Below are 21,757 nucleotides of genomic sequence, written 5' to 3' on the forward strand. Positions count from 1 at the left end.
TCTCCGATTACTCCAGCTTCCTCTGGTGTGATTGGATCTCGAGATGGTCTCTTGTTTTTTTTTTTTTTTTTTTTTTTTTTTAAATCACTCACCTCTTCTCTCTCCTCCTGTTACTTTCTGCAGGTATTTCTGCCTCTGGAGCAGATTCTGGATCTGTGATTAAGTCATCAACTTATTACTATTATTCTCATTATTGGTCTCATTATTAGTTATATTACTTGTCCTGTTATTGTCTTTTTATTTTTATCATAAATCTCATTATTATCTATTTTATATACAGTTAGGCATTTTAGTCCAGTGGTTAACAATTTAGAGATCAGGCCCCCTACTAAGGGTTAGAAGAAAAATCAGTAAAAATTGACAAATGTATTACTCTCTGATCATTTGGTAAGCAACGTGTTCAGGCTGAACTGCAGCAACTTTCCCCCAAAATAAAACACAGCTCACAAATATTTTTCATACTTTATTTTTACACAGTATCTGTCATAGCACAATGAACAGAGGAACAAGAAGAACCAGGTTAACAAAAGCAGGGGCAGTGGAAGGAAACACATACAAACATCCCTGTGGCTCTAATTGTAGCCTGTAGTGGTACTGTACCCTGACTGGCCTAACATTTGGTTATCTTTGTCATGGGTCCAAAGGTTGTCTTAAATCTCTGTTTTTGTTTTTTTTTTTTATTTATTTATTTTTTTATCTCTCCTCTGAAACAGTTTCTCAATGTGAGATATGTAAACATTCTTTTTTTTTTTTTTAAACTTTAAAAGCTTTAAAATAAATCCCATTTTGGTCCGGATGTGACAGCTGCAGTCTACATGATAAGTAAATCATTCAGGGGGTTAAGAGCTGTGGTACAGTAGATAGCCTTTCTAAATTTGGTAGTTTTACAAAATCTCACTGTTGTAGCTTTGTGTACCGCAGTAGTAGCCTCTCAAAGAAAAAAAAAACAAAAAAAACTGCTCGACAAACCTGACTGGAAACAAAAAGACTCAGTTTGGCACCATGAAACAAAAAGCCAACATAAATATTTTACATATACTTGTCTGTTCAAAATTCAGCCTTTTAGCCAAAAAGGTTGGGCTACATGACAGCGAGTGAAAAGAGATGAGCAGAAAAGCAAACGATGCTCGTTGGACTGGTTTGTCTCACTCTGTGCAACAAGGTGGGGAAACTCCATGCTCCACATCGGGGATCTCTGTATCATGCAGGGGTCTTTCTCATGCTTAGATCAGGCCTCGCCTCAGGCATGCACACAATATATAAAGAAAAGACATGTTTTCTGAAATCCTCATACCATTAACTTGGTTTTGAATTCAGTTTGTTACAGAGGGAGTCAGCCCTGAGACGACCAAGGCAAAAGGGCATTCAACTGTTTCACGCACAGTAGGTGCTGCATATTCTCTATATGACACTGAGTAGTAGAAAACAATGGATAAATAGTGGAAATACATATAACAAGGTTTGCTGATACCAAAGCTACCAAAGATTCAGCCAAACATTATATATCTCTTCTTCGGGGTAATCTAAACATAGAAATGTTCAAACTGTCTAAGGTAATAAAAGCACATTCAGTTCATAGTATAAAATCTGCAAGTAACTTCTCTTTTCGAAACATCTCTTTTGAAACATATTTACAAAAAAAAAACAGAAACAAAAAAAAATAAGGACATACATTAGGACATAAAAGTTGAGTTAAGCAGAACATAAAACAGGAACAAAACCTTTTGCCTTAACAATTAGAAACTTCTTCAGAATAAGACTCTTCATAACATACAACAATTATATATCAACGTAGTTTATATCATAATACTAAACTTTACAATGATACCAGACACGTACTGCATCCTAGAGTCTACTGCTCATACAGTCAGAAAATAAGCATGCAACAGAGATCTGCTTTGTGCGTATGGAAATAACATCTTTATACTTTAAAATACTGTCTCTTTGATCCACAGTTTTCTGACCATATATTCTGCATTCACCCACTGTAGGCAACACCCACTGCTTTGAAAAGGTCCAGACAGATTGTAACTGTAAGCAGAATGTGCTTCTGTTTCTCTATGTTGATTGGATACAGTGTAATTCCACGTTCTACAAAACAACAGATAGAAACGATCCCTGCGTAGGGGCTTTATTGTGTTGACACTGTTGGGAAGGCTAGAGGGGGAAAACATTACAAGGACTTCAAGAAACGAACTGCAATAGAAATGTTTTCTTCCACTTCTACTTTGGCACTCATGTAACAGTATACTACCTCTTTCTGTGAGTATATAAATATAATATACACATGTAGCAGTTCAGAAGTAGATAAAGCCGGGACAGATCGGAAAAAAAATCTCCGTTCTTGTCGTGCATTGCAGCTTGTTGCGTAGTAAAATGGTGAACATAAATGGGATGAGAAGGGTCTTGCATGTTTAATACCTAATGAGATAGTAACTGATACTGGGACACATTCATACACGAGAAAAAGGCTGCAGGTCCGGAGAAACACAGATACAGATTCAGAAGAACATATAATGAGATGTTTAGGGGAAAATATCAGTGCCTTCTACTTTTTCACTCACTTCGGATTGTACTTAACATAATATTAACACTTACCCCCTCTCTCCTCAGTCATTTCTGTACACAGATATTGGTAACTAGTAGACAGAACACTTCAGAGGATGATATGAGTCTGTTGACAGAGGGGACGTTTGTTGGATTTTGGAAGGGTCCTGTATTCAGTGACAGTCCATATTTTTTCACGTTGGTCACCCTTTTCATACAACGCTGTGCAGGGATGGATGGATGAACTGAGGGTTGATGTAGGAGAAACCAGCAAACTCGCTCTGATCAATGTTGGCGATGACCAGCTGGTCGGGAGGGGTCAGCACAGGCTGGGTACGTGTGAAAAACTTGTCAAAATTTTCTGCTCCTTTGCCGCACTGAAAGAGGGTAGAAAAAACTGTTAGATGTGGAGAGGGCTGATCATTATTTCGATCTCTAGAGTTTAAATGACTACAAAAAGAAGTTAACGGTTATCGTTCACAGGATTGTAGACTTTTGATTAATAGGCTTTTCCTCACAAGTCTTTTATTAGAAAGCTTCCTAACAATCCCAGAGGGAAGGTGGTGCAGGAAAATGTCGAAGTCTTATGTGTAGCAGGGCAGAAGTTATAATTAGATTAGAAGCTAACCCTAAGCACTTTGGAGGTCATCAGCATCAGTGTGCAGCTTCACTCCAGGCTGTCATGTGTCTGATGCAGCTGGATATATGGATATTGCTATGCATCAGCACAGTCGCAACACTTTTTTGAGCAAATGTGACAAATTCAACTGCGGAATACACAACATAAAAAACCAAACAAATCTGTAGTCACTAGCGGATTTCAGCAACTGCTGTTTGCGACACATTTTCCCAGGGGACATATCAGCATGTCAGGCATTTTCAGCTGCTTTGTAGTATTACAGAAGCCAAGCTATAAAGCCTCAGATCAATCTTTTGTTTGCGAGCACCCTTCAGACCAATTAATGACGCAGTGTATGAGCTCACAACTGTGACACAACACCACACAAAACCCCCTGAATGGATGGATCCACTTCTAGCAAATGTTTTCCTCCCCCCTCCGTAAATGGAGACACATACATCCGCTGTGTAACCCTGCATTTATTGTGGCCCTTGTGTGGAAGTACAGGGGACTCTGCTCTTAGAGAGCTATTTTTAATCCTTTGTGGCAGCGCTTGCTTCAGGCACTGTGGGCAGCAAGGGGATGAGGATGCGGGGGGGGTTTACAAACAGAAAAGGAGCGTTTGTGGTGACAGGAGGAGGTTTAGGTGTTTGGGGGGGGGCATATGACAGTGGCAGCGGGTGGGTGGTTGCAGCTGGGATCCAGCCTCATGCTCTGCTGGGTGCAGAAAGACCATTACACTGGGTAAAGATGAATGGGAACACAGACATACAATATGCACCTATGTACTGTATATACACTTAAAGTCTCTCTGAGGAAGTATCTGAATTGTTCAGCAGTGATTCATTCAAGAATGACACAGATTGCTTTTTTTTTTTTTTTTCAAGTGTTTTCTATTTGTAGCATCACACACAGAACGCCGAAAGGCAAGAAAAACCTTAATAGGATCATAAGGGAAATAAAACACACTGCTGGATGTTTAATGGTCATTTTCTGATACTGTTGTGTCCATTGGTTTTCTCATCCATGATCTCTTTCTGCATTTGGAAATATTTATGTGTGTTATGCATTTCATGAGCTGCAAACATCCCTTGACTTAGGTAGAGACAGTGTATTAATACTGAGAATTTTGGGAAAAGGTTGATCCATTGAATAAATAATAATGTATTGCACCTTGCCCGTTTACCTCCTTCTTGTTACTAGCATTGACAAACATATCGCTGCCACTGACTGTGACATACAAAAAAGCTCAAAGAATAAGCAATAGATGAAAGAACTACAAAGTATGTGTGGACAGCTGCCTGAATTCTTGAAAAGAACATAAATGCCAGACTCAGTGGAAAGTAGCAAAAATTAATTCTTGTAACGCAAATTACAACAGGTGATATTATGATGAAGAGTGAGAGATGGGGATAAAGGGGGATACTTGACACTCTCGATACTCTAACCCTGAACCTTTATCTTATAGTCATAATGTTTCAAATGTCAAAGAATGGAAAACATCTTCACCGGACAAAATTAACCACAAACCACACTGATTTGCATGCATATGTTTTCTGCAAATTTGCTTAAAATGTGTAGCATTTGGTTGGAAATATAACTTAAAGTTTGCAAAAATGACAAAGTGACATAGAATAAGACGTTGTTTTTCAGAGTGAATTGAGCAATATGACAATAAAGTATATTCTGTAATAAGATATAAATTTGTCTAACATCAGAAGCGTTTAAATTTCTCCCTTAAACGACTTTGGTTGTATTCGACCATTATAGGCAATGTTGTAAATCAATGAGCAGGATGTTTTATGGACTTATTGTTTTTTATTTAATTAGCTGCATTAACTAATTACTGATATTCATATATAGATATTTTATCCATGTAAATGGTTTCACAACTGCTCTTCCATAGATGATAGAGTATGACTGACTGGTCAATTTGATGTTCTTATTTTATTTTAGACACTCAGCTGCACATACCCAGATTTACACCAATCATCTGTATAAACACATGTACAATAAACACTCTCTCACACACTCGCTCGCAGCATCACTCACCACTTTGGGTTTAAATGGCGGCTGGATCTCTCTGTTGGCCAGGCGGTCCCAGTCGATGCGTCTGAAGAAGGCCTGCTCTCTGATGTCCCTCTCTCCCTCTGGGCCACAGCCAAGACGCTTTGATGGGTGTTTGGTCATCAGCTGGTGACAAACAGAGGAAGACATTTTAGAAGATGTGACAGAGGCAGTTTGGTGCTTGAGGGAAAGAAAAGGTAAAAATAGGGAGAGGAGAAAGAGTAAGAAGCTGCAATATATTTGAAGCAAGCATGTATATCCACTTTTGAATCTTCACTTCTTGCCTGCGTTATATTATTATATTACACTATCACGTCAGCAACATTATGCAGAACCAGACTGATACTCAAACTGTTTTCACTCAACCAGCTTTAAAATAGTCACAGGAAATTGCGCTGCCTTTCTTTAGCTCAATTTTTTTTTTTGTGATTCAGCAGCCACTTTAATTTCAACCATGAATCATTTTTTGAAAATGAGATGTGAAGCTAAGAATGAGGAGGGGTCAGAACAATCTCCTCTGTCACCGGCTCTGAGGCGGCGTATGTTATTAAAAGACTTGATCAGAATGGGACAGAATCTTAATTGAATCTGCTCTGGTGTGTAAATTGATTCTTAAAAAAAAATAATTTCCTTGTTGGTAAATAATGACCATGGCAACCATGACGCTGCATAAGTGTGATGATGACAGAAAAGTGATGGCCAGTTGTGAGCAGACCAGGTGGTCGCTAAGTAAAGCACCATTTCTGAAAGCCATGCAAATCTATGACTCGACTTTACCAACTGTGTTGAGGAACAACTAACTACAAAATTATTTACTGCTGGAGTTGGATGAAAACAAAAACGGAGAAAAAAAAGAGAATTATCAAAATTGTTGCAGATGAATTTTTCTGTAAATCAACTAATGGATTAATTGTTTCAACTCTACAACTATGAAAACAGTGGTAAAATCAAGTTTGAGAGAATAACCCTGGTGATGTCATAGTGATGTCATTAGGGTTATTTTGAGGCACATTTAACTGTGAGCATGAAGTATGAAAGACATGGGCATTTAGCAGGCTTAGAGGATCTAATGAAAGGTGCTGACAAGCTGCATTATAGGAAACTAAAGGAACTAAAGAAATTCCTGACAGCCCCAGCTACACTTTCTGTTTCGTACGAATTAGCAAATATTAGCATGCTAACATGATAAATATTATACCTACCTACTATCAGTATGTTAGCGTTGTTAACACTGTCGTTGTGAGCATGTTGCCATGCTAATGTTAGCAATTAGCTCAAAGCACCTCTATGCTTAACTAGAGCCTCACAGAGTCACTAGTATGACTGTAGACACTTAATCTTGTTTGGTCTCTCTCACAAATCACTAAACTTTATTGAGGTGCAATACTAAATCACTGGAGTGCCCATTAATTTACAACAGCTCAGTTTTAATCTGAAAATCGACTGTATTAAAATACATAAGCTTTTAAATGTAATAATTACCAAATTCCCTGTTATCGTTTTCACAAAATACATGTTTCCAGCTTTAATTACTTTGATGAACAACAATAGCAGCATGGCATCTGATGGCAATGCTTTTTAGTAGTTGACACATCACTTGAATGTTAAAGCTTGTCAGAACAGGCCCTGCTTTCTGTTATACTACCAGGCAACAATAACAAGTTAATTTTAAATCTGCACCAGCATTTAAATGACAGCAGTGGTATGCTTTATGAAACCCTGTAAATATTACTTACTCCCTTGCAGATGGATACAGCTTCTTTTGACATGGACTTGGGATAGGACACATTGTGCTCCATGATGGACTGGAAGAGCTCATCCTCATCTTCTCCATCAAACGGTGGCTGAAGAGGACAAACACAGAGTCAAAGAGATGTGAATGATGATATTCCAGTTAATCAAAATATTATCTCTGTAGGTATTACCGACAGGTCTATGCGCTATTACAACATTTGCTGTCTCATAAGTGATAAATAAACCACAAATCCTGTTATATATTATTTTATAACAGTTCATAGTTGAAATGGTAAATGCCATAAAGCCACAAAAGTCAAAAATTTTAGAAAATATGGAAAAACCATGATCTTTATAATTTGTCATTGACAGAGCTGCAACTAGCAATTATATATAGTAATAGTATAGTATAGTAATATATAGGTTAATCTGCTCATAATTTTTCAATAAATCGATTAATGGTTTGGTCTTCAGTGTCAGACAATTCTAAAAAATGCCCAAGAAAAGTTCAGAGAGCTCAAGGTGACATCTACAAAGTCCTTGTTTTGTCTGTCTAAAACCCAAAGATCTTCAATTTACAGCAACACTAAACAGAGAAGTGCTGCAAATCCTCCCAATTTGTGATTGTTCTGTTTTTTTTGTTTTTCTGTTTTTGTTGTTTTGATAAATGACTTAAATCAGTTACTGAAATTGTCATGGTTAGAGCACAATCTGATACAATATACACCATTATGGACCGTTATGGACCAGAAGTGGAGCAGTAAAAGTGAACATATTACCTGTCCTGCCAGCATCTCATACAGAAGAACTCCATAAGCCCACCAGTCGACTGATTTTCCATAGGGTTGATATGCTATAATCTGACAGAGACAAAAAGGTTAAAACGTTAAAACTTGGAATGATCACACATAGACATACTACCCAATTTCTAAAGTGTAATTATTAACAACTTCAGTCATAAAAGAGGGCTTTATCTCTGCTGTCTGTATCCCGAACATATTGTTTGATTACAGGCAGGTAAAGATTCACACAGCCCAAAAGCATTGAAAGTAGCATTTCTCTCATCTACACCCTAACAAAATCAACCACCATTAAATACAGTCAGCTATTTTGAGCTGCCATAACAAAGGCGCTTTCTCCTACCATCCAATTTGCCATCCTACACCTCCCTCCCACACACAGTCTACACACAGACACACACATACACAATAATAATCAAGCACAAGCAAGGAACTAAATCACAGCTGCACTTGCCCTTAAGAGACAGAAATGCAGCAATTCTAACAGTTCACAAAGTTACAATTTGTAGTTCAGCTTTTGTAAAAAAAAAACAAAAACAAAACAACACCCATATCCACACATGATCTGCAAGTGTTCAGGATATATGTACTTAATCAGAAAATACTACTATGGTTTTCCATCCTCTCAAAGGCTACTTCTTCAGATGAGAAGTAAAAATTTATGGGAAGATGTAAAGAGGTGTCAGAAAGGCAATGAGATGGCTCATGAGGTCATTATAAAGCCATTAATATCTGTAAAAAAAAAAAGAAAAAAAAAAAGCTTAGTCATGATTATTTCTGTATTTCTGCCATGAAGGATGGGAAGCCCAGGCAGTCCTGGAAATTAACTATCTAGATGAAGTTTCCTGTGAGAAACCAGGAGTGAGGGCTTCCCTCACCTCACACCTGTGAGATAACAAGCTCCTTCATGAACCAGTGCAGACAAATGAGGGTGGACAGATACACATAGGAATTCATATTTACATATTACCAAACAGATAATATCTCATTACCTTCAGTGAATCATCTCTGTTCTTTAGGCTGTGTACTAACACATACACACACTACCCAATTTCTATATGCAGATAAGTGTAATTATTAACAACTGAAGAGGAATCAATAGTCATTTTTGATTTCTCTTATCAATTCTCTTATTAAATTTCTCTTTTTTTCTTTTGAACACTCTGACTTTATAACTGTCATTTCCTGTGATTTCTTAACTGAATACAGTATAAAGATTAATGTGGACAGGAGCAAATCAGTCAAATTCCTAAAATCTAAATGCAAACACTTTCAGTGTATTGGGATTTGAAAACATTAAAGGCAAATAAGGCATGTTATTTATATTTGATTAAAAGTGTGACATTTTTTAATTACCAGGACAACATTTGCTTTTTACTTCTCTATTAAGCTTAGAGGGATTAAATGTTTCGTTCAATAGTGTAGAATATGATGTTTTCTCTCGCATCCTTGCAACCCAATATAACACCAATATACAGGTGGGTGACGAAAACTATTCCTGATGATGGTGGCCCAGAGAGGAGTCTAATGAAGTCACAGTGAAACCAGAACTTCGATAGTACTATGTTGTGTTTCCCATTTCATATGTTTAGATAACGCAGGCCTGCCCTCAGTGAGGGTTAAAGGGTACAGATGAGCATGGACTGGACATGGAACAAAGATTGTTGTTGATTCTCCCTGCAGAGAAAAACGGCTGGCATAGTTGCTAGTGAATATCGACTGCTTGTGCAAGTGGATGTTAATTCTCTAACTCTAACATTGAATGTTTGCTGCCTCAATCCAGGTAAACATTGAAAAATATTGTTCAGTACTCGTCCTGAGGAGGCGCAAAGACAGACTAGACCAAAGTACCTAGTAAGTAAACGCACGTGCCAAAGCTGAACAGTCTGACCCCTGTGATTAGCTATTCAATTAATTAGTTTCGTATATATTTCCAGCCTTCAGTCAGTGCTACTGTGGCAGCTGAGGCAAGAGGAGAGGGTCAGGAAGGAATAGCTGATGAAGAGAGATTTAGGAGAAGAGGACAGCAGCCAACATGCTGCTGTGGGAGGGCCGGCTAGTGCAGAAGCAACAGGTGAGATTGACAGCAAACACAGAGATAAATAGATAGATGTGTTGTATAGCCTGATGGCAGTGGGAACAGAGGATCTCCTAAACCTCTGTTCTGCAGCGCAGTAAGATGAGATAGAGCTGTATGTATTATTTATTCGTCACAAAGTGCTTGGCAATTAACCCGTGTTGCCAGTGGAGCTAAGGGTGAGTGGTGGTGTTGAAGTGGGTGTTGATCACGGTCCCAATTAGGACATTTTTTATCACAGTCTATAATTCCTAATGGCTAGCCTGAGACAAGGTTGTTTTTGGTGGTCTTCAAACACCATTTACACCAGGGTAAAGAGGTGAGTCCATGGGGTCACAGTTAGTTCCAACATGTCTGTAATACCAGAAGCACAAAGAGGACTGAACACGACTCTAGACACCTGCAAGTCCATGGCCACGCCAGTGTTGATGTTAAGTGAGCAAAAGCTTTGTTGTTATACTTGTATTGATTGTAGAAGTAGTTGGTCTGTGTCTAGTTTAATAAGGACATTTTTAAAATCAGACTTATATCATTATAAGTCTGTTTGGTTATCTTTAACTTAGGCTAGTTGTTGTAATCTTGTCCCTGTTTCCCCATGACGGACATCTCACCTCTGGAGCGATGTAGTCTGGTGTGCCACAGAAGGTGCGTGTGGTCATGCCTTCATACATGTTCTCCTTACACATGCCAAAGTCAGCTATCTTGATGTGGCCCTCAGAGTCCAGCATCACGTTGTCGAGCTTCAGATCCCTGCAGCAGAGACAAGTTGTGAGCATTTACGTACATTTTTCTGTCTGGATTTGTGACCACTTTCATATTTTTGGTGTGTTTTTGTCCAGACTAAAAAGAAAGAAAATCCAGCCACCATTACACCACTGCCACCTCTCTGAGCAGTTCATCTGCTCATAGCACACATCATTCGCTCCCTAACAAACCATATTTTCTTGGCCTGAAATCATTTTCCCCCTCACCCTGCTTCCTTTGTGCTTTTTTGCGCTTACAATTCAGCCGGTGTCTCAGCCTGTTTCATGTCTCAGTTCTTCATTTTCTTCCTTTCACTCACCAAATCTGACAGTTATATCTGTTTTTAAGTAGAGTCAGGAAACACAAGGCTGGTGGGATGTGAAGAGTGGATGTGAGCCCTTAGCTATAGGACTAAATAGGAACAAGGTGACCTTAGTCTGTCACGCACTTCTTTCTGTCTTTCTATTTTTGCTTTTTGCATCAGGGTGATTGTTATGGATTTAATACTAATAATAATGCCTCCTTTGTAAGTGTATCCAAGCTCTGCAGTTAAAATACAGACAGACCAGCAAGGTCAAATCTACACATCCATTTTAAATCTCTTCCCCTCCCCCATGTTCTCCCTCTGGACCTGCTTACTTCTCCTCTCCTCTTTTAATTTCTCATGTCTCTCCGTCACCTCCTGATTCTCTTGTGCTGTTCTAGTCTGCGCTACTCTGCCCATCTGCCTCCAAGCCAGTGTCTAAACCACCTTATCGCGTCCAACTTTGGTCCCCAATGGCTCTGCATATAGGGCTGGGTATCAAACTTCGATACTTTTATGGGCTGACCAAATTGGTTTGATATTACCAAGGATTGTGAAATTGTTGTTTAATACCAAATACCGAAAGAGTAAATGAGTGAGTCTCATCAGCGTCAGTAGGCCAATAAGCAAGCAGCATGCTTGGATCAAATAATGCTGGTGATTGTTTTTTTCATTTAAACACAAACATTTGAATGTGTAAATAAACTGATAAAAATGGTATAGAAAAAAGCCTTGTTAAGAATCAGTATTGAAGTCAAGGTATTTGTATTAGTAACGAAATTTTTAAGCAATACCCAGCCCAAGCTCTGCATTCCTTCACCTTCACCTTGTTTTTCTTTAATTCCCTGCCTCAACACTGTTTCTTAAAGATAATTTTCACGTCTTTTTCTTTTCTGTATCAGTCCTCAATGACTCACATTCTCTATCTATCTATCTATCTATCTATCTATCTATCTATCTATCTATCTATCTATCTATCTATCTATCTATCTATCTATCTATCTATCTATCTATCTATCTATCTATCTATCAAACATTTATCTTAAAATTTGAGGTGAATGTGATGCCTAATTACTGTAAAACTGGCTTCGATCTGAGTCACCCACCTGTAGATGATTCCCTTTCGGTGCAAGAAAAACAAACCAACAGCAATCTCTGCAGCATAAAACCTGCCAAAATTGGAAAACACAAAAACATTTTCACAAAAGAAATTTGTCACTTGTGATCCTACTGAATGCATACCTTACACAAACCCTAAACCCTAACCCTATTTTATGTGCATACCATAAATGTATACACTCAAAATATCTGAAGTTATATACATACTGCATGTCTGTGTATGAACTGTAGCGCCCTTACACTGCCTGTGGCTCCTTGAACTTCCCCATACGCTGGATATGATACATGAGGTCTCCTCCGTTAATGTACTCCATTACAAAGTACAGCCGATCCTACATAAAAAGTAAAGGGTTATTAACCAGCGAGCAGCACTAAATAGATGCCACACAATGTAAAGTACAGTATGTGAAGACTAAAAAAGAGCAGTGCATTACACTCTGAATGATCTTCAGGGGGAGAAAAAGCATGTAAATATAATGTGCATATAATATTCAGACATGGTCTTATGTATTAGTCTACAGCTATATATCTTACAATTAGACATGGTCCATTTTTAGATATATTAAAATGCCAAACATGGCCTATTCTTGCAGTATAGCAGCTTGGTTATATACCTGTATTATAAGCCAGGAAGCTTTGATCAGTAAATGTAGTTTTTTATCAAAGAGTCCTTGAGTCACCCTGTCTACGCACAGAGTTGACGTCATACTGGAGACTTCGTATTCAAGGTTGGTCTCAGCTCAGTAACAGTTTTCTCTCGAGGGGCACCGGTAAATGAGTGTGAATAAATGTAAGTAGGAGAGGGAAATACACATGTAATGACAGGCAGACAAACACAGAAGGACCCACACTGGTTTAAAATGCCAGGGAACAAATAGATGGCTGATGAAAGAATGATGAGGGAACATAATGGCACCCTTTAAATCAAGTAAAATTACTTTCTTTATGTGTCTGTGCGCTTCGGCAGCAGTGTAGGAAGTATGCCTTAGAGGTTTTTACACACCACAGTCTGGAAGCAGGAGTGGAGCTGCGTGAGAAAAGGCGGTTTGTCTCTCTGGGCCAAGACCCTCTTCTCCACCATCGTACATTCAACATCGTCATCCTGGATCACCACGTCTTTCTTCAAGATCTTGATGGCGTACAGCTCCTCTGTCGACTTCATCTCTGCCAACATTACCTACAATCGAATGGAGACACCACAGGTCAAAGGTCAAATTGCATCACAAAGATTCTGATAAACTAGACAAATGGTGGCGTGACAGAAGTATATCAGTGTTACATATATTACTTTCCTGTCCCATTGTGTGTGTGTTTGTGGCTCTCACCTTGCCGAAGCTGCCCTTCCCAAGTAGGGCCAGGAAGTTGAAGTCGCTGAGTCGGACCCGGTCCATGTTACCTGAAGGCAGGCTGAACCGCCGGTGGTCTGATGGCGTGATCACTTTCTTTCCATGGCCCAGCTTGGCTTTCTGTGGCGTACGACACACACGTGTAGTAAAAATGGCATTAAAATAAAGAGGATATTCAAGACTTTAATTTATCTTCTCCGGTGGGTGTCTCACAAGAGACTTTATGGATATAGTTTGAGTTTAGCATTCACACAAAAGTAAATCCCTAAAACATGAGGAAAATCTCAGGGGTAGTGTTGAGTTATTTGCACATTTCTCTTTTGTGCTTCTACAGTTTGATGCCTCCTGCTCCCGTAGGACTTGAATGGGGCACTTAGTTAGTCGTCAAGCTACTAACAGCTGGTCTGGAGTCAGAAACTGATAATGTAATGACCACAAAAGTATTTTTAAAATGTAATAAAAAACATCTCTCTAAAGGGGTTGAAAATACAAGAACCCATCAATGATAAACTCATGATGAAGTGCAACATTTAATATATTTATAATTAGAAATAACATTAAAGGAAAGTATCACATTATCCTTGACCCATTTTGTATTAGTATTTCTAAAATGTTGTAAATTGACATTAATACATTTTCAGTCCCATTCAAGATATTTTTATTTTGCATGCTGGCCATTACATTCTAATACATAATGATAAATTCTGTAATTGTTTAGCAGTTATTACATTATCATTTGCTACAAGGTGTCATGATGGACACACGAACATCCCTCATCATCACAGACAACTGGTTAGCTGCATATCAGCAAATTGAGTTTCTCTGTTCTGTCTATGCAGAGAAAACATAGTAATCTATTTTTTTCACTGACATGCCACTTGTTATATTCAGACATCCTCAGAGACATTCAGCAGAATCTCACTTGTTGGTGTGCTTTGGGGAAATTGTGAGGTGGGCGGTCAGCAGGGGGGTGCCAGTGTTGCAAGGTTCCCTGTTGTTACAATGACTAGCCTGCCAAGTGTCTTTGAACAAAAAGGGCAATTAGGACCCTGCCAGTTCCCCTCATGGCCCCAGCGGTTGTCTGTTTCTGTCAGCTAGAGCGGAGAAAACAGGCGACCGGTGGGGCATAGACAAGCTGTTGCCAGGCCAACCATTTCTCTACCCTTGACTGGCAATATACTCTACATTATTAACTGCCACATATTTATTTGACTGGTTAAGTGGCTCTATGTGTACACATTAACAGCAGACTAACATTAACATTAACTTTCATTTTGGAGGAAATACTACTGGGTCTACAGGCTACCAAATAAACTATTTAATTACAGTTAATTAGTTTCAGGTATAACTGAGTCCCAGAGGAGAGACAGCTGGAAAGAAAACCAGCAGGCCTCAGACACATAGATGTGAAGTGAACTGACTGCTACAAGGTTGCAAATAAGAGAAAAATATCAAAGACGGAATATAAATGCCTCAAACTTTAACATGCCTCTTTCTAAAAGCATTATTTCATAATAATAGAATTAAAATACCGTTAAACAGATATACATACTATCATCAAACGAATCTTAGCGTAATAGGGATACAAATATTATCATTTGTATAATAAATAATTAATTTCACATCCTTGTGTCATTATTGTGGGTTTCATTATTATGTTTGATGGCAAACCTTGTGTTTCCTAACCCATCCAGCAAAGGCGTCCAACAATAAGTCTGAGACGACCCAAAAGATGAAAAGGAAAAAAGAAATTCGAATTCGTTTTTCTGGCTTTCCTTTTGTTTTTCTCATAAAATACTGGATATTTTCACCTCCTCATGCCATTAAAAATCCTTCAAATGACAAAAACCCAGAAAGGAAAAATTACTTTTTTTGGTTTTACTCCTCATAACTCATGTTCACATTGCTTTATTTTTAAAGGATCACAAGTCAAAACAGTACACATATAAAAGTGTATATATGTAGACATCATATGTCATTATATCACTGTTGTTGCTTTTTTATGAAAAATTTGAACAATATGTTGATCCTGTGTGATTACTGCAGCTTGCAATAAGTTGCTCTATCATCACCTTTGCACTGCAGAGACACTTAGTGGTCATTTTCAAAACACACTTAGACAAACATGTCTAACACGGACCAAACCTACATAAAAATGAGAAAACTTCACATTATACAAACATTTCACAAAACCTGCTTCAACACAAACAAAAGTTGGGTTCATGGATATTCATGTCAGAGAAGCCACACAGTTGTATTCAAACACATACAGTTCAGCCACACATCAGTGTCATAATAAATATAACACTGCCACCGTGTGGACAGATTTGGCATGCACACCAAGACCCTGTGTGTGTATTCATTCACACAATTAGTGAGTCCATGCTTCATGTCCTAACAGCCTTCTATAGTCCAGATCGGACTACTAGAAGGCGGGCTGTGGATCACACTGTAGTATGACACCACCAGTGGCAGTGGTCCACAAATTTACTAACAACGATGCTGTTTGGTGTTTGTGTGTAAGATAGGGAGTACATATCTTAAAGTTTATACATGCAGCATGTTTATTTAAATTCTATATTCATATTAATAGTGAAACCTTTGCTGCAAATGTCAGCTTTTGCTGATCTGACCATTGCAGCAGATGGTACAGGTGTCTTCAAAATATATGATCTAATTGTTCCTTTGCATTAAAGTTATATGTAGTCCCTTAAATTGTATGTTTAGATGTGTTTTACTGTATGTGTGTGATTAACATGTGAAAGACTGAGACAGAGAGTGGGAGAAAGTTAGCGTGTAAGTGTGTGAGAGGAGTTACAGTAAAAACAGCTACTGTAATCTGCTACTGTAATCTGTAATCTAGTGCGTGCTGGGTCAACTATATGCTGTTATATTGAGCCTTTGTTAGTAAATCAGATTGATTTGTGGAAGCCCAAGAGAGATCCACAAACAATCCTAATATAGTAAGTAAAGTGAGTGTGATGCAAGCTGGGAGTGAAGGAAATAGAGACGAAGCAGGCAGGAGAGCTACCTTGAGATAGTGGATATTTAACTGGCAGGCCTAGAAGAAAGAAGAAACTCACTTATTAGTGCAGTCAAAAGGTTAGTTGTTGGTGTATGCATGTGTGTCTGGCTGTAAAAAAAAGTATGACAAAATACATACTAAATAACACATGAGAAATGATGAATCAATTACCTGACTGAAAACAATACAATGAATCACAACTAGACAACTAGAAAACTGATTAATTTCTTTTCTGTGACATCTGGCTGCATCTCTGCATCTTGCACTAGTTTCCACGGCAACCACACAGTTGTGTGAAGATGGAAGCCTCGGAGGAAAGTCAAGGTCAACGTTGTACAGTATGACGAGAAGCAGAAAATTAAAAACAACAAGACTCAGTGTCTTGAGGACTGCTGTGAGCAAATGACATTTACACTAAGTATTAAAACACCTGTATCCACACACAGAGCTGGACTTTAATAAAACTGCCCTCTGTTCCATTTTGTTTACTTAAATCCTATACATCTTTTTGCACTCGTTTGCATCACACTGGTTAATATAGCAAATACTTTCTACTTGTGTGTTATTAGTATGTAAGTGAAGATGTTGTGAGTTTTGTTTGAATTGTAGACGCTCTAACTGTGTTGAAGTAGACAGAAACCTGTAGTTAACAGACCGGCCACTAGAGAGTGAGCATTAGTTGCAATAAATGTTTCCTTTGACTTGATTAAAGGCCCATACCAGTGTTTTTGTTTTCATTCATTTTCCTACAAATAGACAACAGTGTGATTCAAAACTTACTGAAGATGTTCTCCATCACAATAAACATCATGTTTGCTTTTATTTTAGTAAAAGTTGAATTATTTTTGCACATTATTGGTAGTACATCATAAGCTATTCAAATCGAGATGCAAGTACAGCTGCATTCCTTATCTATGAATTTTTCAGATCAACTGGAATAATTGCCAGCAAGGAAAGCGTAGGAAAAACTGAAATATAAATCAAGTAACTTGGATTAAACCTACCTAAATACTGACACTGGTCCTAGATTCATTACTGGGAAGAAATCAAGAATAATATTGATGAAAAATAGCACAAAACACGAAAATTAAAAAGAAAAAAAAAGATTTGGTATTAGAATAGGGCTCTATAACACATAAGTATTTATTGATGCTTGTTTAGTGTCATAAAATGGGGATTGGGTTAGACAACTTAATCAGATATTTATCATATTGTTCTGTAAAAAAATTAGACTGGTACTATTTTTATTTTAACTTTTTATTGTCAACAAACAGCGCATGGGTCTGTCTCTCAAAACCTTTAGAAACAGGTCAGCCGGTGCTACACTGTGGCTCATGTAGGTGTTTTTAATAGCTTTTTGACAACAATGGAGCTCTATGGCACAGAGGAATAAGCATTAATAGGCTTTGACTACACTGACAACCCCAGTTAGTAAAATAACTTCACTGATGATTTAGACTTTTTCAATGTATGTGTTAATAATAATAAGAAAAAGAGGAAACTCTGCCAGCTCACATTGTCAATGTAGCAATTGCAGACACGTGCTGTGCTGGAAATAGCTTACACTGGACTCCAATGAGGCCAAGGAATTACAGTAAGAGCCTTAAAGCTGTTCTTTTGACATCCATAAAACCCCCTGCTGGGCTTCATTTAGACAGTCACCGACATTATTTCTCCTTCTGTGTGACTTCTCAAATGTGTTAGCTGAGTTATGTCCCAACTCTAAACAGTAATGCAGAATTTATAATGGCAGGTCATCGTCATCTACTTGTGACTCTGTAATGAAAACCACAGATTTAAATGATTATTTAAACAATAGACTTTAATGTTTATCTTCATTTAGACTTTCAAATAACTGTGCACTCATGTCTGCACTTCCTACAGTAACAGGTGAGTGTTAAGTATGAGTGTTATGAATTCTTACGTGCGACTGTAACTGCACTTCTTACATATGGCTCTCTGGGTCTTGCTTCTTTTGTTGTTTGTGCTGCCTGTATTATTATTATCATTATTATTATTAGTTAATCCTTTATTTAAACAGGTAGTCTCATTGAGACTGGGATCTGTTTTTCAAGAGAGTCCTGTGTACAAAAATAAACACATACAGTTTATGCATAGACAGACACACCAATAAATTCACAGACATACATTATACATTTTCATTAAGAAAAGCATGTGCAATTGTGATGTAAATACATACATTTTAAAATGTTCCACTGAAATAACAGAATGTAACTTTATATTTTTTGGAGCATAGTATTTGAAACCTGTTTTTCCAAGTTCAGTGTGAACAAGAGGTACAGCTAAAGTTAAAATGTCCTGTGACCTGACATTGTAAGTACTGCATTTACATGTAACCAGACACCAGAGGTAACCAGTCATTTTTTGCAGTAGAGTCTTATAAACATACAATGCTGCTCCTTACTATTTGTTAAGGAGGACCATCCCACATTTTCATATAGGATGCAATGGTGAATGAGAAAAGTATCAACTGTGATGAAGCGCAGTGCGCTGTGATACATGGAGTCAAGAGGCGGGTGGGAGAAGCATACATATAAACAATATCACTATAATCACAATCAGACAGAACTGTAGAATTTACAATGGTCTTTCGACTAGTAGAAGATAAACATCATTTGTTTCTGTACAAAAATCTAATTTTTACCTTCAGCTTGCTTGATAGGTGTTCCACATAGATCTTAAAATTGAGTCTGGTATCCAATTATAGTAAATATTTATAACATTGAATTGTTTCAATTTCATGACCACGAAGGTGACCAGAGGTGATATTGTTACTGTATATGTTGAATAAAAGAGAACCAAGAATGGACCCTTGTGGAACACCTGTACTAACACTAAGGGGACTTGACTTGGAACTGTTGGAGACTACTGTCTGAGTTCCATCTGAGAGATAGTCATGAAAACATTAATGAACTATTCACCTACACCAATTGAGCATAATCTATCCAGTAGAATATCATGATCGACTGAATTAAATGCTTTAGACAGGTCAATGAAAAGTGCAGCACAATGTTGATGATTGTCCTGGGCTTCAATGATATTGTTAAGTATGCATAATGCAGCTGTTATTGTGCTATGACATGGTATAAATCCTGACTGGCTCCAGGATTCCTGCTAAACAGGATAATTTTGAGATTGGACGGTAATTATTTAAGCTGCTATGATAAACCTAACCATGGCTCACAGATCTAAAAGAAAATGTATTGCCAGATCGGGAAATATTTGGTGAAGAACCTGCAGATAGAAAACCAGCACTTAAGCTTGTAATAGTGTACTGTTTGTTAAACATGTTGCCACATGAAATGAAATGATGATTGAAAGCCTCACACATTTGATTTGATTGTGATGATTCGATTTTCAAAGCAAATATTAGTGGAATTATTTTTCAAGGATTTAATTATTTTTGATAATTAGAAAAGACAAAGATAACTAATTATTATCTGAGTTTTTTTTTTTCCAAAACTCAGATGCATTTCGAGAGATATTTGTTAGTAAGGATAAGCAGAAGTTAGATTTGGCTTTTCTAATAAGGCTGAGACAGTTATTTTGTTGGTGCCTGAAATTTTGCCAGTATGTCAGATGATTGGTGGTTTTGGCTAACTTCCAGGCTGCATCTCTGTCAGCAAGAGCTTTGGAAATGTTTGGGGAGAACCAAGGATTGGAACGGTGTTATATTCTGAAAATTTACATTTACAAGTACACTGTTAAAAAATGTGTAAAAGATTATGAAAAGCTACTTTTGGGGTCAGAAATGTTTCCAATTTGTTCAATTTTTATTGGTGCTCCCCATGTTTAACTTTTTGCCACTTTTCACTTTACTGTGAGCACTTGTGCCACACATGAAATCCTGCTTAAAAATCAAGAGCATTCACTGTAATGCCAGAAGAAAGTGATCTCCCTCTATGGCGCATAGGGTGAAAAGCACAAGCGGGAACAGGACGGGGTTACCATGGTTACAGGCAAGAGGAACCCATTTTGTTAATGTGAGTGTGCACAATAGATGTGTGTGCATGTGTGAAAAAGAAAATCTACTTTTGTATTTATTCAATGTTACAAATTCATAATGTGACTCAATTGACACTGTTCCTCACCTCAAACTTCTGTCGGAGCTCCAGGTTGACGTCATCCACCTCGGGGATGGGAACGTTGTAGTACTCTCCCTCCTCCTGGTTGAGCAACTTGTACCTGTAAGAGACAAAATGGTCAATGTTTACAATTTACTTTCACCATAGAGAAGTAATAAATGTATTTCCAATTTACTATTAATCCATCGTTCCATGCATTTCTTCCTCTGTCCACCCACGCAGCCACAAATCTTTGTTTTTCTGCACCACTTCAATCATAAGTAGCGACTGATTCCCCTTCTCTGAGTGTTTGCAGGCCTGCTCTCTGTCAGCAGTGCCAACTTGACTCTACTTCCTCTCTAATGTACACATCCTCTGGCCACTTGTCTAATGACCTGGAGTATACAGTACAATACGCAGATCAACACACACATAGACTGTAGTGTTTTCCGAGCTACCCGTGCCAGGCGTTTTTACACACAGGTATTTCCTGGAGCTTCCAACTGTACACGCAGCAGCAGTCGATCAGGCTTGGTTTAGGCTAGACTGCGGCAGGAATGCTAACATGGTTCATGGAAGAGTGACTGTAACATCTCTATGAGTGTGTGTTTGTCAGGATGAGACAAAGCAGGGACACAGAGACAGAGTGATGAGGAAATGACGCCGGCAGGTGCTGTTTGTCAGAGTGAACGGAGCTGGCTTCAGCCACCAGACTTTACAGTTGTGTGATGCACTGCTGTTTCAAAGTGGAGATGGTCACAATCAGTGGCGTTAGTGTAGTGTCGAGTTAACAAGTTGGCAGACTGCTTTGAGAAATTATGTGAAAGAAAATGGTCTCTCTCCTTGTATTCAAAATAAAGCAGAGGAATCACATTGATATCCTCTTAAAAACCATCATTTACTCACTGCAAGTCCATTCCTTATTGTTAAAGTAATGTGCAAGTTTGAAGAACCTGCTGCTGAAAGAATCTGACCTTCACACCTTTACATAAATGCACAGACACCTTTACTGAGCTGTATTTATAATATGATAAGAAGTGCTTCCACTGCATGTTCCCCAGGTCTGATCTGAACTTGGAATGACTGCTTTTAATTTCACTGCTCTCACAACAACTGTGGAACAATTTACAACAATGTTATCCACAGTAGTTATTTTTTTTATTTATCATTATTTCATTTTATTATCTGCTTTGTATTAGGTTCTTTTAGTTGACCCTGCTACTTGTCAGTATCCTGTATTATTTTTTGCTTGCACTCAAGTCTCCTTTAAAAAAAAAGAGATCTCAATCT

The 21,757-nt window shown here is 38.0% G+C and overlaps 1 protein-coding gene across 2 annotated transcripts in view; it reads right to left on the bottom strand.

Annotated features, from left to right (window-relative positions):
* Nucleotides 1-452: 452 nt before the first annotated feature.
* Nucleotides 453-21,757, bottom strand: part of prkcab (protein kinase C, alpha, b) — a 102,302-nt gene continuing 80,997 nt past the window's right edge. The window contains exons 8-18 of one of the 2 annotated variants that reach the window (XM_023423315.2): nt 20,495-20,588; nt 16,389-16,418; nt 13,337-13,477; nt 13,015-13,188; nt 12,252-12,343; nt 11,999-12,061; nt 10,456-10,594; nt 7,747-7,827; nt 6,970-7,077; nt 5,219-5,359; nt 453-2,924 (exon numbers count right to left, since the gene is read on the bottom strand). In XM_023423315.2, coding sequence (XP_023279083.1) covers nt 2,760-2,924; nt 5,219-5,359; nt 6,970-7,077; nt 7,747-7,827; nt 10,456-10,594; nt 11,999-12,061; nt 12,252-12,343; nt 13,015-13,188; nt 13,337-13,477; nt 16,389-16,418; nt 20,495-20,588 — 1,228 coding nt within the window. In that variant the 3' untranslated portion in view covers nt 453-2,759. The remainder of the gene's footprint in view (nt 2,925-5,218; nt 5,360-6,969; nt 7,078-7,746; nt 7,828-10,455; nt 10,595-11,998; nt 12,062-12,251; nt 12,344-13,014; nt 13,189-13,336; nt 13,478-16,388; nt 16,419-20,494; nt 20,589-21,757) is intronic. The other variant, XM_023423316.2, reaches the window with a different exon arrangement.

The sequence above is a fragment of the Seriola lalandi genome, unplaced genomic scaffold, assembly GCF_002814215.2.
Source record: "Seriola lalandi dorsalis isolate HSWRI2012SDOR001 ecotype SW California unplaced genomic scaffold, Sedor1 jcf7180002054690, whole genome shotgun sequence".
Classification (NCBI taxonomy): domain Eukaryota; kingdom Metazoa; phylum Chordata; class Actinopteri; order Carangiformes; family Carangidae; genus Seriola; species Seriola lalandi.